The sequence below is a fragment of the Hylaeus anthracinus genome, unplaced genomic scaffold (assembly GCF_026225885.1).
Source record: "Hylaeus anthracinus isolate JK02 unplaced genomic scaffold, UHH_iyHylAnth1.0_haploid 11985, whole genome shotgun sequence".
Classification (NCBI taxonomy): domain Eukaryota; kingdom Metazoa; phylum Arthropoda; class Insecta; order Hymenoptera; family Colletidae; genus Hylaeus; species Hylaeus anthracinus.
This window is the reverse complement of record NW_026534333.1, coordinates 12,226,620-12,245,297: the sequence shown is the minus strand read 5'-3', so window position 1 is coordinate 12,245,297 and position 18,678 is coordinate 12,226,620. Positions and strand designations below refer to the sequence as shown.

Genomic DNA, 18,678 nt, shown 5'->3' with positions numbered 1-18,678 from the left:
AAATGTCATATTTAAATGTCATATATGTAAACATTTTAATGAAAATATTTTAACCACAAATGTTTATCTAAATCCATTTTCTATGTTACCAAGCACAAACAAGTAAAAAAAAAAAAAATAGAAATATTATGTTTGTCCACGTTTGCCTATCATTCGCCGCACTGTGCGCTGTAACTGCCGTACTAAACGGGCTACCAAAACAGGAGCTAGCAAAGGTCCTTCGAAATGTTAATTTACGTGGTCTACACGCTGTATTGACGCAGAGGGAGATTATTTTGAGTAAATAAACGTGTGTGTCAAAATTTCACTTGTACTTTTTTTCTTTTTATAGCCAAAGTTCGGTTTTTCTTTTTTTTTTAGACAGGCCGTGTATCTTCGTATTCATTCAACCTTCGCAAAAACCAATTAATTCTGCCTGCCTCATACATGAACTGCATTACAAGAAACTTAGAATTACTCGAAACCAGATTAATTCCTCCCGCGTTACCACGTGCCAAAGGTACCGCGTTGTAGACGAATTTACGCGCTTTTAGTGTGTACCGATAAACACGCGAGGAAATATGACGCGTACATATACATATACGTCTTTCGCAGTCAAAAGGATAAGCAGGAATTGAATGACGTTTGATGCACTTTGAGGGTTCTAAGGAGGGGGCAAAGAAGAAGATGGAAGGGGGTAATGCATGTAAAAAGAAGAGAGGGGAAGGTAAGAGGAAAACAGAGTGAGCAGGCTCGAACGAAAACAGAAGAGGGGGCGGTGTGGGCGCGTTCGTGTGAAGAGAGGGAACAGGAGAGGACAGTCGTGAGTTCACGAAGAAGCACGAAGTTACGGAGTGGCAGTGGAAGCTTGAGGCGAACACGCCGCCGGTTCTCTCACTTGTTGAGTGTCGAGCGACGAACCGAGTCCTACCGTTCGTTCACGGCGACCGGTAGAGACATTACGGTCGCGTGTTTCGCCGTGCACCGTCGACACGATTGGCACGATTTCGAACGTGCACGTGAACGCGAACGCGGTGCGCATGCGCGGATTTGGTTCGCGCCGGGGAAGTAGCGTGCGCCGCGGCAGTGCGATCAATCGATCCATCGATCCAACCGCGATCAGTGGCCTACGGTTGTTACGAAGAAAACGTGAATTGTGCCGGTGCACCGGGATTCTCTCGTCGCAAAGTCGCGTGCCTTATCATTATTGTTCAGGTGCACGGTGGCCAAAAGTTCCTGGAACAGCGTACGGCATCTATTTTCGAGTGCTCGAGTCACGGTAAATTCGCGCCGGCCGACTGTCCACCGCAACGATCATTCCGTCGTATGTATTTGTCGTGTAATCGAACCGCGCGCGATCGACACGGATCCGAACGTCGGGAAAATGTTCGATCGAACGGAACGTTGACTCGTCGCTGAATCGATGGAAGAAACATTGTTACAGTTCTCAGAGACGGACCGTCTTATTTCCGTAGCCGATTGGGACGACCGGACTGGTCGATACGTTGCCGCTGTCAGAAACAAGCCCCGTCGCAGTTGCCACCGGCTATTGTTGTTGTCACGATTGTCCTACTCGCGCGTTGCATAAGCATCGTCAGTGGTGATTACGTAAGACCGAATTCCTTCGGAAGGAACAGTCGTTAAATCGGACAGAAAACGTGGTATATTGCGTGGATGACGATCGCAACGGAAACGTGTGCTTCTTCCGCGAGAACGTCTTCTATCGTCGATAGATCATTCTTGCAATCGATTACGATCTCGTATAGGTTCAATTTGTATAGTAGTATCGGTCTAATCTACTCGAAAATGCGGAGTAAGTGTGAAAATTAATGGAACAAAGATTTCGAGAGTGTGCAGTCGATTGTTTGGTTTGTAATCATAGGGGAATGATTTTTTAGTGATATTTGTGCAGTTTTATTCGCGTTCGAGCCTTTGATCCCGCGTCGCGATAACAAACCTGCCGCCTGTCAGCCGGTTTAAATTTCCCGCGCGCAGTGCACGTGTTGTGATCAACGACGATGGCGATGAAGAGCCGGAAGCAGTATAGCGGCCCCAGTTTCGGATCAAAGAGTCATTATCCTGCAATCAGTCAGGCTTACTGGGCGCCGCAGCCGCAGAATGTACCTTATTCCATCCCAGGTAACACTTGCGATTAAAATATTTATGATCATTGAGATTATTTTAAAGATTACCGTCCGTGAATTTTCAAGGAATGTTAGCAATGTTTGTTCATGCGAAAGAAACAATTGTTTAGTCATTCTGTCAATTATAATTGCACGTTTAGTGAATTTATAAATGATAAATTGTCGATGAGACCAATATGAAGTATTAAATATGGTCGACTCGAAGAATATATTTACACTAAATACAAAAAAAAAAAACGAGTTCGTGATTATTTATTGCATTTTTAATACGAAATGTATCGATAAGTTTTTACTGCTTGACGATAAAAATTATCTGAAAGCGCGAGTAATAATATGTTTATTGGTAAAGACAGAAATAAAAAATTTTGAGGAAGAGATTATTTTATTTGGCATAAAGAAACATCGTCATTTTAAGACTTTGAAGGTAACAGAACCCAGTATATATATTTATAAGAAACATATTCCTCTAATCAAATTAAATTCATTTAAACAAATATATTCCGAGGTATAAATGAAGAGAGCTTTTAATGTTTAATACGTACCTTGCAAAATTCCCATTAATGGAACACGTACCACATTTAAATATCTTTAAATAAACTCCAAATGGACGTCGCTCCATTTATAAATGACTATGGTTCGAGTGGATCAGAAAACGTAATTAACTCTAGAAATCGAAGTTACTAATTTACAGAATACTTATACGATCGACGCGAAACTAGCCTTCGGTATTGTTTAAATACGCGTTTTCATTCGGAAAACGGATATAATCGTTACGGTACAATACGGAACCTTGATTAACATTATGCGAAAAATAAAAGTCACGTCAGTTCATTAATGGCTGGGTATGTTATTTGCGTAGCATTACCTTTAACTTGCGAAGGTTAAACGAGTAATTTAGCATGTAAATCGGTCGTGAGACCGTTAAACAAACCAAGACGTTGGATTGTAATATTCTTGGATCCGAAAGATCTATTATTAATCCATTATTAATTAAAATAGTCCTTTAAACCAGTTTATTCAAAATTACTCTGTTTTCTTCGATGTATTGTTTCTGTTCGACTGTCTTTCAAGTTCGATGAGCTATACATTTTTTTTTTTTTTAACTCGACTACCTCGAAGCAACTATCTCAGAGTATCGACAAGAAAGATCATCCTGACATGGAATGATATCGCGATCGTACTTGTTTTTATCATACGTTTGCACAGACGTATCGGTCAAAGAAATCCATAAATCGATTGGTCAGAGTACACACAGGCATCCATATGTGCAAGGTGGCACGGACGTTTCTGAAGACGGTGACTGTTATGAATAGTCAGGAGCAGTTCGAGCACCGTTGAATAGAATGAATAAATACCTATCCGCATAAATATACATAGCCGCGTTGCGTACACCGTCTGAGCCATCACTATTAATAAAATAAAGGTGTCGGCGACAGTGGCAATTGTAGATGTCACTTCACCTGCCAATCGGCATCGGGTGTTCGACTATCCAATTGGGTTCAGGACGCCACGCTGCTACTGATTATTATTGCGTTACGAGGATTCGTTTATGGGGTTTGATTTATGTAAAGCGCGGTACGAATTTCGTTGGAAGCATTACGGGGATTGTTCACTTGAAATCGATAGCCGTTTAGGAGTCGCTTGGATGCTTTGCATAAGTATAGTAATTAGAGTCCTTGGCTGACCACTCCGTTTAGTATCGACGCGCATTTGTTGAGCGATGAATATGTCGATAGTATGCTTAGTGCATTTTCCTTAGCTACATGAACATGGCACTCGACTATCAAAAAATTAACATTTTTTTACGGAAAATTATAGTATTTCGTTTGTAGCTGATTGTAGTAACAGTAGTTTCGTCTGTACTTTCAACAATTAATAAATAACAAATGTTGAAAAAATGACCAGCACTCGACATCGAGTTATATGAAATCCGTTTTTTCCATGTGATTCAGCATCGTTTGTAGTTGATTGTAGTGACTTCCGTTTCGTTTGTATCAGGTTGTCCCAAAAGTTTCTTCCCTTTCATTAATTAGTGATGCATGCACAATGTTTTATGTCTAATGTTACGTTATTGAATTGCGTACGATTCATTTTCCACCACTGCTGTTACATTAACATCTAAGAAATCAGTTGTCTATTTATATAAACATTACCACACAAAATAACTGAGTGCAAGTCACGGAAGAAACTTTTGGGACGATCTAATAGTTAATAATTTAAATAGTTCTAATAGTTAATAATTTAAATAGAATAATTTAAAAGTTACAAGCAATCGTTTATACGCCTACGAGATAACGTCGTCAGTTTTCAAGATTTTTAAAATCCGTTTCTTTTTCCCATACGATTCAGAATGGTTTATTATTTAAAGATGCTAATATATAACATATTTACTCACATTACCACAGTTATGAACATTAAATTAAACTATATTATGTACTTTCATGAAAAGTGTATGGTTAGCAAACTATTAAGCCGTTTCTAACAAACATCAAAGAAATACTCACGATGTATTTGTATAAGGGAATACTATTCCGAAATGACAATTGATTTTCTTTGAGAATCTTCCGTGCGAAGTGTGTCTTACAAAATCATTCAATGTTTCTTACGTATATACACGTCGAACACAACCTGCGGCTCGTAGCGTAAGAAAGTATCGTAGGATCTAACTCGGGCCTTCGCAAGGAAATATCAGCGAGCGAGCATCGATTTGTTTCGCTTCTGTACACGTCCATTGTTCCGTTGATTCGCTGCATGATGTTTCGTCATAGTCGTTGCAACGCGTGCTGCTTGTAACGGTACAGTCTAAAGAGTGTACGGTTTAAAGATCGTTAGCGTTTCATCCATCTTACATAACTCCAGCAATAAGGTGGTTTAATTAAAATCGTTAACCACACGCACGCGTTAAGTGGGACTTCTTAACGATCGATGTTTGAATCTGAAATTCGAAGAGGATACGGTAAATTCCTTTTAAGGTTGATCTCGCTTTGTACGTGCGATAAATAATGTAAGATAAACGGGTTCGTATCCACTCTGTAAACAAAAAAAGTCTGATATATTAAGCGTAGAAATTCTGTGCCTTTGTATTCAATCATTTACAACTCTGGCTACATTAAAGAATTTCATGACCGCTAAAGTTCGTGTAGATGCATTGTAATGGCCACCAGGTTGAAACTTAGTACGTGTACGGATACATTGCGATTAAAATCAAGATTCTGTCGGTACTTTGAAGTACCCAGAATGATTTTACGAATTACTAATATATAATATATTTATAAATACACGAATAATTTATAATTGATATACATAAATATGTGCATCTGTCTAAATTAAAGTTATAAATGATTAATTTTAGAAGCATGGTATTTATTTCAACACCTACTAATTGTCAAGTAGGTGTACTTGCAACCTTTTAGAAGAACAACGATAAACAAAATTTGTTAATTGAAGTCCGTATACAGTCAGCCCCATAAGTATTCGTACCTTTTATATTCATCGAAGAAATTTGTCTAAATTATTGTAAGCGATAAATTCGATGTTTCAGTCGAGCGATGCATTATAAATATGAAGAATCGTAACCTCTACACGCAGCGAATAATATATATATTCGTAACGAAACATGATTCACGCGAACTCTCTCGTAGCTGAAGGAGTCTAGGTCTATAATACCTAATACCAGAATTTTAGTAGTCGCGGAGTTCGCTTCTTTTTTTTTTTTCTTTTTTTTTATTAATATCCAAGAGTATGAAACACGAGCAAGTCCATGTTGAGCAATATGTACACGTGCTTTAGTATCGATATTAGCGTTTCTTTGGTAAACCGACGAGAGAATACGCAAACGGGACGACGTCCTTGAATTCATTCGCATTTTGTTTAAACTTCTGTGTAACGTGTTTCACTCGCCAAGCGAAGAGCTAACGAGACGTCACATAGATACATATTATTATTACAAACGTCACGTTCCTTTAATGCAATACAGTTGCCAAAGACAATTATCTACCAAGGTTGTGGATCGAGCACTGCACGAACTCGTTAACAGAGACAATTTAATTTTCTTACTAAACGTCGCTAGAGCCGATCGGCAAGGATGGAGACCTGTATTCGAAAATGGACAAAATTAAATTATTCTCGACGTTTATTCTGTAATTCAAATTCTTATTTTTTATTTAATGAACAGTAGACGGACAGTTTATATTCTGTTTTTAACTCGAACACGTTTATAAATAACAATTTTGTCCATGGAATGCCTAATTGCAATCACGGTGGCTGTTTCTCCTATTCTCTTGCGCATTTCATTCGATTTCCATCTTCACATTTAACCTTTAAACGTTGTCGCGGCCTTCAGGAGAAAGTACTGTGTACAAACTGTCGTGTGATTCTTCTGCTGTATACAAATCTCTACTGAATCTCGCCTCGTTGCATGTTTGCACGTAAATGTAACAAAAACATTATTATTATTATTATTGTAGATACTAATAGTGGATTACTCATCCAGTCTATAGTTAATAATCCATTAATAATAATCAGTTTAAAGCATTTGATACTTACCTTCTTCGTTTCTTTTCATAAATTCTATCAACGATAATATTAATTGGTAAATGGTAGCACAAGATCGAAGATATTTTTTAAATAATCACAAAAGCTTCACACATCGAAGACAACGTTACAATGCCCTAAACATCGATATATTTATAGCCGAGCCGAACATCAATGCTTGTCTGCGAATCTTTTCCTTTCTAAACGACCGTGTTCTATCCATTTAAAAATATACTCTCCTAATTGTACGTTATTTGTATCAACACCGTACTGTCAAAATTGTAAAGCGAAATGGATCCTATAGGGTCTTAAGAGCTTTAAATAAAATAAAAAAAAAAAAAAAACGTCACAATGTTTTCGAAGCAGTGATTTATCAAGTGGAATAAAATACTGTCAACCAAACCATGAGTTTCTTTCGTCGAAGAATCCTATGATAATCATTTCGCCAACAAATTAATAATTTTCTTTCACTAGGAATAACTTAAAAAAAGAATGCTAAACACAGACATGTGTCTCGGTGTCCCCCGAAGAGATTAAGTTTGTTACGAAACTGCAGTTCCGAAACTCTTTTTATACGAAAGAAACGACGACGCAGGCGTTCGTTACGTTTCACACGAAAAATAAAACGAGCGCGATCCTTTTTAACCCGGCACAGGTGCTTCCACTTGGTACAGATTTTTACCTCGAGGAGAAAAAAGAATTGACGCATTTTTTTGCGCTATTGTTTCTCACGTTCCTCGCGAACGAAGTTGTTAAAGCGTGTATCGCGGATAACTTATCCGTTTCTCGCGTATATTGCTGCAGGACGATTCGCGGAGTATCCTGAGCTACGTCCAGTGGGCCGATTTCTCGTGTGTACGCAGAACAAGCAGCGTCGAGTTACGGCGCAACGTGAGATGATTTATTGCAGCTAATCGGCTCTCGGTGCTCAGCCGCGTCGAGTGAGGCGTCATTAGGAAATACCGGTCACGAGCTGAAGTAATTAAACAAAATATTGATGGCGCGGCAGGATCGATATCCAGACAATTCTTTCCAAACGTGGAGATTGCAGATTAAAGATTAAACCGTACAATCGCTCGCGAATGTATCCGAACGCTTCTGAATTGGACGTTTCGTGGTACTAACAGCGAAGTAACATTCGAAGCGCAGTAATTTTTACGTTTATGGATCGTTGTATTCTTGTTGAACAGTTGATTTTACCCAACGAAAATATTTACAGTCAGTGTAATAATTATTTCACAATTATGCAATTATTTATATACTTATTTTAATTGAAGTAAAGCTGTTAGCGATTGATGTAGTTTTATTTACAGTAACTAGTCTAATGGCTACTTGATTTTTTACTACAGTTTAATTAGTGTAAAAGACGAGCAAACAAATCCTGATTGTATGCAAAAAATGAAATCTAAGATACTTTAACATTTAATTGCTACCAGATGTTTCGAAGCAAACGTCTATGCTATTGAATATTAAAATGGAGTAAACACTAAGAGTACATAAACCAAAATCAAATCATCATCTTTATCGTCAATTATAATTTGAACGGTGAATGAAGTAATATACATTAAGTAACTAAATTACACACAGACAAATCCACACACGTTGCTTCCTATACCAACGTGAGACTTTGTTGCGTTTTGCGACCTCCAAACTAACCATATTTCTACTCTACGTATAATTATGGCGAATACCAAGCAAGATAGCGAAATCGTTATCCGCAACGTCATTCTCGAGCTGAAGTTGCTCGGCTTTGAGAAGAATTACTGTCTTTTAAATACTGCAAGGAAACAGAAAATGCGTTTCATGGAAAACAAGGAACACTTGAAATAGTTCTTCGGGGAAAACATACGTAAAATGTGTAATTGGTAACAGCAGACAATGGACTACGAAGAAAAAATTGCAAGGAAAGAGGATTATTCGAATAAAGATGTATGCTATTTGTTTTATTCACCAAGAACTTGAATCATCCGTTCGAAATGGTTGAAACAAATTTACAGACTACGCGCGCACACGCAAGAGTTGGAGAGATTGAAAATCAACCGACAGCTGTTAATATTTTGTAATGTTATTTAGTGCATTAATATCAACACTACAAATTTACTACAATTTTTTGTCATTTATTCTCCGCAGTCTACATCAGGAGTGGTGTCATCGACTTCGCTCTCTTCATTGACCTCGTTCTCCTTCATTGATTTATGACGCATTAAGAGCCAATTGTAACAGGACATTTTTTTCTCTTTTTGTAAAGTCTCCTTAAATGCACAAATGTCTCTACGATAATTGCACAGAAACCATACCCACCACTGGGGGGTATACCCGTCTCGGTGAGACAATGCTAATGCAACGATAAAACTCATCGATGTACCCTGGTATTTTCGATCCATCCTCTTCTTTATTCGCTGTCCTTCTCTATATTCATCGCATTATCCCTCCACTTTTCAAGCTGTGTAACGAGACATATTTATTCTGTTACTACCCACCCAGTTCATCGTCTCACAGCATTTTTCACCATATAACAAGACATGAATTTCGGCTGTTCGAAAATAAAAAGATTTTCAATCTTAATATATAGATAGTCAGATATAATAAAAAATTGTATTCGTGTGATAGCTTCACAAAAAGGAAGACTATATTATAGACTTTCATGTACACTATGCAGAGGTGAGAAGTTGGCTAATGGATCTGATTGGTAGCAGTACAATCTAAGCCAAGATTATACTATAGATCACAGCATTGAATTCTATAGTACGATCAAGAAGATTCTACCGTTACCAATAAATCAGGCCCGCTAGCCATCTTTTAATATCTACACAGTACATGCATATGCTTTCAGAAAAACACTTCTGTCACTTTAATGATAATTTAAACACAAAATTATACAGCATGCATTGTTCCATCAAATCTAGTTCTGAAATCATGATTATTACAGTGTTGACAATACCGGTATATTTAATGTATGTACAGTTTAAAAAGAAAGAACAAATAATGAAAACAGAAAAGTTCTTCGAGGAAAACAAGCGTAAAACAATTGGTGACGAAATACAGTGGCCTACGGGGATAAAATCGCAAAGAATGCCAAGGGAAGAGTGTACTGTAACGACTACACTTTCAAACATCCTTGACTTCCTTATAAGCTGGCACGCGGGAAGTTACATAATAAGCCTTTGAGTCTATGCGGCTAAGCTGATAGACAGGTAAAAACGGTACGAGAAAAACGAGAGTACTATGCGAGAGTATCCTGATTCACAGACTGAGATTTTAATTTTTCGCGCTCGCCGATAATTTCTCTAGGACGAATTAGCGACACCCAACACGATTTCATGTATATTCGACGAACTTCTTACAGTTAAAGGGCCAAATCACTGCAAAGGAACCTTTAAAAGAGGTATATTCAAAATAATATTAGGCGTAGAAATTAATTCTGTGCCTTTCCAAGATAAACCTGCTATTTCTTTACCAAGGAAAACCATATAGAGCGCAGATGGTTGTAAAATCAAAAGTCAAAGTAATTTGTGCGTTTGGTTGATACTTTAACGAATCAATCAATCACGTACAATTGTAATCCGTTAGAGCATTAACAATAAGCAAAATATGTGGACTGCTGAAACTTTGAAAAAGAAACATTCTGACTGGCTAAACATACTTTGAAATATAGAAATAAAATGTTCTACGTTTATTAGCGATGAATTTTATTTAAAAGATATGTCGACTAGTTGAAAACAAATTTATACGTAGTATTTAAAGTATATTGATTTTAATTTCTATATTTTAAAATAGCCATTAGCCTATATACATAGATAATAATTATCTTAGATATGTATTTATACTTAACCACTAGCATGAATGTATAATAATCGTCTTAGAAATTGCAGCACAAAATATACTTTATCAGATGTTATACATATACATTGCAAATATGTTGGCCACGCCCAACAGCATCGTTGTAACAAACTACGTTTCCATTCATACAAACGGAATCTTTAATTGAAAGCACATTCTCGCGCCGCTTAGATTTCTATGACCGCTTACGTGTACATCTTCCTATCTCGCTGTTTCCAAATTATACAAAAAGACGTAAACAAGATAATGTCTCATTCGCAGTAACTGCTCCAATTGGAATAATTTAGAGTCGCGCGGCATATTCACATACGATTAGGCAGTGTCGGTTAATTATTTAATCGAAGCAATTAAGAATTCGTTATTTAAACAGAAACGATTGCAGTGGTTTCAAAGGTTGAAAGTATGTATTACGTGCTGGAAAATGCACGTCGCATCGGCGATGCAACACGCAATCCACGGTTGCGTTCAGGCGAGTCACGAATCCGTGAAACAACAGCGGACTGCGAAGGATGAGAGGCAGGAGTCAGGTGACGCGTGTTAATGGATTGCGCAAGAAACACCGCGTTTGCGCGTCCATACCGGACAAACTGCATGCTTCTAGCACGCTCGATCACGTTTTCCCAATGTTCAAAGAACGCTACTAACTTGACCTTGTTAGCAAACCACGGGTCCTAAGGTACTTCCTTTCGCGCGATTCGATACGTATGCCAGGGTGAGTCGCTAGAAATTCCCGGAAGTATTGGATCGCCTTGCAGACATTCTTGCGGATTTCTTCGGAAACTACATACTCCAGAGTTGACTTGAACTCAGAGTTAACTTTAGAGTCCTAGGAAAAAATACTTTGTCGCGCGAGAGGTGACCTCTCGTCGCAAAATGTTAACCCTTTGCACTCGAGAGGTGACTCTCAGTCGGCATTAGGTTTCACGAAGCAAATCTACAATACCTAATGTTCCTTCAGGTTTCATTTCTTTGGAGCTCGTAGTGTCAACAAAATGATTGTCGGCGCGGTAAGGGTGATCTTATTCTCAAATCTAGATAGCTTAGAATTCATGGCAATAGAATTTTTTTTTTCTTTTTTTGTTATTATAGCTTACGCAAACCTCTTAGAAGGTTTGTACAGCTATACATTATTATTGTACATAGATTTATAAATACGATTTTGGAAAAAAGAGCGTACAGATGTTTAAGCAGTTAAACTAGGTATTGTCTAGGGAATGATTAAATTTGTAGGTTACATTCATCGAAAAATTTGCACACTTGTAATAGAATTTTTAACGTTACACTCTGCGAGAAGAGGTTTAATATTCAGTGGTGGGTACTGTTTACACTTTTAATTTTTCGATAAGTGTCATTCTTTGGGATTCATATAACGGACATTGCCAATGAACATGATTTAGGTATTGTATGATATGGTTACAATCGCAATTAGCTTTATTCGTAATCCCTATACGGCGCCAGTGATGCCGCAAGATTATAATGATCAGCTCTACGCCTATTAATGGTTACTATAATTTTTCTTGCATGATTTTTATTGTGGAACCACGGTTTTTGCTTTGTGCCGACATAGCGTTTAGGATACACTTTACCTTTCTCTAGACCTTGACTTTGATTGCGCGTTTTGGTATTGGAAATAGCATTATACTTATGCAATTCCCTAGAGTCTGTACGTGGGATTAGTATATGTAGTTTTATTGGGTTCAAACAACTTGGCATTCTTGGCTAAGCTGTCAACATTTTCATTACCATGAATACGTAGATGTGATGGAATCCAGACGAATTCTATGTTACTATTATTTGAGCTTTTTGTTTGAACTCGCTATATTTGCTTTTGATACTGAGTATGTATGGATTAATATTTGTATTTACTTTATTATTTTTAAGGCATATAAGACAGCTGAGGGAATCCGTAATGACTTTATAATTAATATTAGGATTGTTTAAGGCGATATCGAGGGCATTATGTATTGCAAAACATTCAGCGATAAATATAGATGATTCTACAGGTAGACTATTTTTAATTGCGATGCCTAGTTCATAGCATAAGCAAGCACAACCCACTGACTTAGAATTGGGCATCTTGCTACCATCGGTATATATCTTGATAGATCGATCTTTTACTAAAGTGTTATTAAACGTAGAGTTAGGATTTTTGTTATTTCGTAATGAGTGGCCAATTTCAGTAGTAATTGGAATCGAAGTAGTTATTATCTTGTAGTCCGTGTCATACAAAGCTAGGTGATTATTTGTATACAACTAATTTTTGTTATATTGAGAGTATCTCCAATACACTGTTGAATAAGCCTTTTCCTTTTGTGCTTATATTTTTTAATTATTTGATAAAATTGGTGAACGTTAACTACTATAAATATTCACCAATAATATAAATATTTGCCAAGGCATGTGTGTAAGAAAGAGCTTTGGATATAAAACAATTACCTTTTGATTCTTCTAGAATAACGTTAGTTGGAGTACTTATTCGATAGAATGGCAATAGAATGCTAAGAAACATCTCGAGTTGATACCTGGTAGGTACCAAAAAAAAAAAAGACCTCTCGTCACAAAATGTTACATCCCCAAAGCTTAACGAAACAACCGAATAAAGCGTTCGTCAATGAACAGCAGACTCGTCGGAGCTGAAATACGTCGATAATCCTCGCGATATTCAACGTGTTAAGCGGCGTAAGGAATTAGAGCCGTCCCGCGATAATTCGCGCGACCCAGATACGGATGTTCAACAAGGCAGAAGAAACCAGTGGCACGGTTCAGGAAAACTTGGTCCGTCGATGCCGGTCGTAAAGTTTCCGTGGCGGTGCATCGTATAAAACATTCGCCGCGAACAAAAATAGTGGCTGGGTCTACGTTTGCTCGCTATAGTAAGAGAGAGAGAGAGAGAAAAAAAAGAACGGGGAAGAAGTCGTTTTGACGTTACGCCATTTCTTCCGAGCGTAGAGCCACTCCGGGATCTCTGCTTATTCCGGAATACCGGTTGCGCGCGGCAGGGACCATTTTTCTGAAAAATGCGACTTTACGAGCGCGAGAAAGTTAAAGCGTCTTGTGAGAGGTGGCACGGCGTGGCAGCAACGTCAGTGTGTCAGTGGACCGGCTAGAAAACGAGTTTTATAACCGACATTTATTGGCACCGAAAAGTCCGACGGTGCCCTCCGATGGAATTCTGCTCGCTTTCGATGTGAAAAAGCTAACGGTTCGGAATCGACAATGGGTTCGGATACTTGATAAATGAAGGCTTTTTTTTTTTTAAACAAAATTCAACCGAGTTCGAAAAAGCACTAGAAAGAATTTAATAATCTCCTTAAATTCTCTGATTACGTAATTTTATCCGGCGACTACAAATCTGATGTAATACTTCAATTACGGTATCAGTGTAACTATCGTAATCGAGTACTTTTTGAAGTCGGTGTCGAACAACCACGATCGATAAATTCAAATCTTACTACATATACGTACACATGCGTATATTAGCAATCACGTTAAATTTTATTGATTTAAAATTAAATTAAACATGAAGCAGTGCTTTAATAATATCTTTAAATATTCTGTGTTCAATTAAAATGTTTATGATTGTTGAGGTAGTAGCTGCTTTTAGAAATAGAAATTATTAAGATATAGTATTTATCAAAATGTTATGCTAGTTCACGTTTAATATTAAATCATTAAAAGTTAATTTTGGTTAACTGATACGCACATTTGGAAAATACATTTCTAATTCACGTGCGGCTAATTCTATTAAAATTCGAGATACAGTGAAGAAATTGTCCCGGTCTAAACGCCAATATGAACGGTTTCCTTTCGTTCAGAGGACGCAACAAAGTTAGAAATACTTTATCATTAAGTAAACGGATTGCACAAAGCAAGCACTGGGGCTTTCGCGCAATCGAAAGAATTTGCGCGCAGGCGTACCTGCAATTTGCGCAACAGCTAATGCACATTCGCGGCAATGAACGATTTTTAACGACTATCAACGGGGACGCCTCCGACTTACGCCATTACGAAGTAATTCCGTGAGACGAGCGCATGTCCGGTTGAGTTAATAACGACGCTTCGCGACAACCGCGATAATCGTACTTTAACCCTTTGGACTCGGACGTTCCCTTTGAGGGGACCTCGTAACTCTGGCAAACTTTGTTGGTTATAACACAGGATAACTTTACGCGAGCGTAAATTTTCAAAAGTGCAATGTTCCATTGAAGGTACCCATTCAATTGGCACGAGAAAACAAATCAAAGTACGCTAGTTGTACGTTATATATCTACGTCTATTTCAAAAATTTGTCTAAATGAAACGACAGGTTTCATGCTTCCAAATGTTTTCGTTATAAACATTTACGAGAACAGACCTTGTTGCTAAATTTTATTTAGTTAACGTGTATTTAGCAATATTTAATAATATTCGTGCAGGTAGTAGCTTTAGATTGAAAAGTTCAAAATAAACATTTACAACGAGATATTGCAAAATAGATTGAATAATATTAGTTGGAATACAATGAAAAGATCTTTTAAGAGTATCTTCGCCACTTCAATAACATATAGTGTAAATTTCAGAACAAAATTTCAGAAAAGTTCGGAACAAACATTTTCAACATTTGAAAAACATTTACGACGAGATATTGCAAAACAGATTGAATAATATTAGTTGGAATACAATGAAAAGATTTTCTAAAATTATCTTCGCACTTTGATAACATATAGTATAAATTACTATGGGTTCGTTTACATCAAAAAATGTCCAAATCAAACATTTCCAACATTTGAAAAACATTTACGACGAGATATTGGAAAATACATGGAATAATATTACTTAGAATACAATGAAAAGATCTTCTAAGATTACCTTCGCACTTCAATAACAAATAGTGCAAATTTGACTTCAACATGGTGTATATTTGTCAGTGATGATGCGTTTTACCCATGTCCAATGAATTTTATATATAAAAGTAAGGTTTACTTCTTTTCTTCGCCACGAATATATTCCTCAATGTCTAAAGACTCGTATAAACAAAATATCGTACCACTTGCACTAATTGTAAAGCTGCACTATTTAATGCAACTCAATACCTAGTCGGGAATTTCGCATCGAGATGGCTCCGAGCGCAAAGAATTAATGTCGATGGACACGATGACCCGTGCCGCGAATCGTCAACATCGAGAGTACAGCCTCGAATGCCAAGGACCGAGGTCAATGTTGCAGCGCCGGTTTCAACGACCGACTTTTACAGACCCGTGCTATACAACACGACCGAGAAACAAATTGACGATGTCAAGCCGCGCTCGGCCTCCTCGAATCTTGATTTACGCCGCGCTCAGCTGATCGCGAGCGGCCATTGGCCTTTGACTGCAACTGCATCCATACCGCCCACTGCTTTAACTACTCGAGGCACATGATTTAAGGGACTACTCCATCTTTTGGGAGGTCCAAAAATAGATTTCTTCGTTTGTTAACAATCTTGTTGCTCAAGAGGTCTTTCCGGTGCGAAGACCGAAAAGTTTAGCACACTTTAGCAATTTTGTTTTCGAGATCTGTGAAATATAGAACGACTCCAATGTTTTTCTACTGTTAACCCTTTCTACTGTTAACCCTTGCACTGGAGTTCTTTTTTCTGGTATCTGCCAGCAAATCGAGATGTTCCTTAGCATTCTATTGCTATGAATTCTAAGCTATCTGTATTTGAGAATGAGGTCACCTTTACCTCACCGACAATCATTTTATTGTCATTACGCGCTCCAAAGAAACGAAACCTAAAGAAACATTAGGTATTGTAGATTTGCTGCGTGAATCCTAATGATGACTGAGAGTCATCTCTCGAGTGCAAAGGGTTAATACTATTCGGATGGACTGTAACAATATTTTTGTACGAACTTTGTTAAAATTTATTTTTTCGATTTACATTAATGTTAAAATAAAACTAACTTGATTTTTCGTTTTTGTTTCAGGTAAGTTACCGGAACCTTTAACGCAGTCGAATCTGCAGCTAATTTTCAATGAAATTTCTCGTCTCAGGTATTTATCGTTATTAATAAAGAAGATTGTGTTATCTTATAAGTACGAATCTCTTTGTACGTTTAAAGTGGACAGCATGGCGACGTTACGACTAACCCGCAGGAGAACTGCAAACTAATTCGAGCTTGGAACAAAAATAAAAATGGTTTCGTTTTCTGTAGGACATGCAGGGATTGTTAAAAATTTCAGTTTTAGAAAAATGGGGAAAGCATGAATAGAAAGTATAGCGAAAAAAGTTTTTATTATAGGCTAAAACCAGTACGCACTTCCATTGATGTAGGAAAAACAAAGCCGCCCCTAAAAATTTCAAATAAATTGAATAAAACTTGTAGGGGCCACGATTTGAAAAATGTTCTTTCTATTTTATCTTGGCGCAGCGCTCGGATATAAGAAAGATTGCCTTAAACTAAATACCTATAGATGTAGCCTAATGTAACCGGTTTTTTTTTTTTTAATAAAGTTTTTCAAGAAGTAGATAACCTTTGTTCGCGAATGGGTGGACCTTTCGTGGACCGTGGTAAATAAATGTCAGACGATGGAATGCGCTACTTAATATAGTTTATTCATTTTCGTCTCGTGAAAGATGACCTAGAGAAGAAGATTTACCTGAGTAAATATTCCATTAAACATAATCAAAATTTGAAAACAATTCATCGTATACTTTCTCTATAAAGAATTTCTGAAAATACCTCTATTTCTGAAGCAGTTTCACTGCGAGCTTGCAAAGCTACTTTTCCAAAAATATTACTTGCCCTTGAATGTTTCCCAATTACTTTAAATATTCCGTATATCCAAAAGAGAGAAAACGTTCACCTGTTAATGGAGTCAACAGAAACACACTCGACAATGAGTCACAAACGCCAGTGTCCCACTTTTAAAATTGCTTCACCGGAAAAATATTATCTGGTCTAAGTGCGCGGATTCTTTGAAGCACCTGTGAAACGATTGGAAGCGGAATGAATCGAGGAGAGCGTACTGTCTTGTATTCTACTTTGCATATGACCTAGTCTCAGCTGATCGCGAGTGGACGTTGGCCTCCAAACGGGTCTCCACATGTTTTCTTGAACGGGGGTCCGTTCGCGTACAGGGTCGTTAACATTCTTTTTATTAACAAAGAAACTACAGTATACACCGTACTATACTATAGCGATCGTCAGGATCGTTCGAACAATTCCTGACACAATTCCTGACGCTACACTTGTTCCTGAAAGTACGAAGAGTTGCAGTGGAATTTACGTAACCAGGAAGCAATTTCATTATTTTTTAATTATCCAAAGTTCGGTGCCTTTTTATCATATTTTCGATGTTTAGTTATAAGAAAAAGGAATACACGTTATGTTACAAAGTAATCACTAGACTGCGGATCTTTATGCAAAATAAAATATTAGCAAACGTACCTACAAAAATTGAATCTAAATAAAACTTCATTTTACTCTGTAAATGATATAATATAAATTCTACTTCCAATATTTTTTTATATTATAGCATACTTCGTGCATCTTGTAGTTTCTTGCACATTCGAATTTCCTATAAATGCATAAAAATCCGCAGTCTAGTAATCCACCGTTACTTTCTACACACTTCTTCCACTTTTCGGGTAGTTGGCGGATTCCGTTTCTATAAAAAGATGGCGATTTTGATTCAATAAACTCATTAAATACTTTTCTCGACTTCTTCGAAAGATTTCAAATGAGAATCAACTAAGTGGTGTTGTAGCGACCGAAAAAGATGGCAATCTGAGGGGGCCATATCTGGAGAATATGCCGAATGAATGAAAATCTTTTTGGTAGCCTCGGCAGCATTTTTCTTCAACTCGAACGCAAAAAGAATACAAAGTCCAATGTGCTCCTTCTGAAACGTCATGGTGCAAAGTATTGTTTTTCAAGGTTATGTACCAATTAGGTTAAAGTACGTAGTGAATTTAGTAGCCTAAAGCTAATACCTTAAGATACCGATCGGCGAGAAAAAAATTTCAATTCGAAATATAATTACAGCTGAATATATGTAAAGGCATCGAACTTATTTGTACACCTAATATATCACAAATATACAATAAAAATGTTACTGTACAGTTCTGACTTTAAGAATATTATTAGGGCCAAAAATTATAACAAAAATGAATGATGCAGTTAACCGACGTAAACACGTTACTTGTTTCTTCCTAAAA

General features: G+C 37.3%; 1 protein-coding gene across 9 annotated transcripts in view; it reads left to right on the top strand.

Annotated features, from left to right (window-relative positions):
* Positions 1–759: 759 nt before the first annotated feature.
* Positions 760–18,678, top strand: part of LOC128886716 (CUGBP Elav-like family member 2) — an 88,638-nt gene continuing 70,719 nt past the window's right edge. For 3 of the 9 annotated variants that reach the window (XM_054141862.1, XM_054141854.1, XM_054141853.1), the window contains exon 1: positions 764–2,118. In XM_054141862.1, the coding sequence (XP_053997837.1) occupies positions 1,998–2,118 (121 nt within the window). In that variant the 5' untranslated portion in view covers positions 764–1,997. Of the gene's footprint in view, positions 2,119–18,678 lie in introns of all 9 variants that reach the window. The other 6 variants (XM_054141859.1, XM_054141855.1, XM_054141856.1 and 3 more) reach the window with 5 other exon arrangements.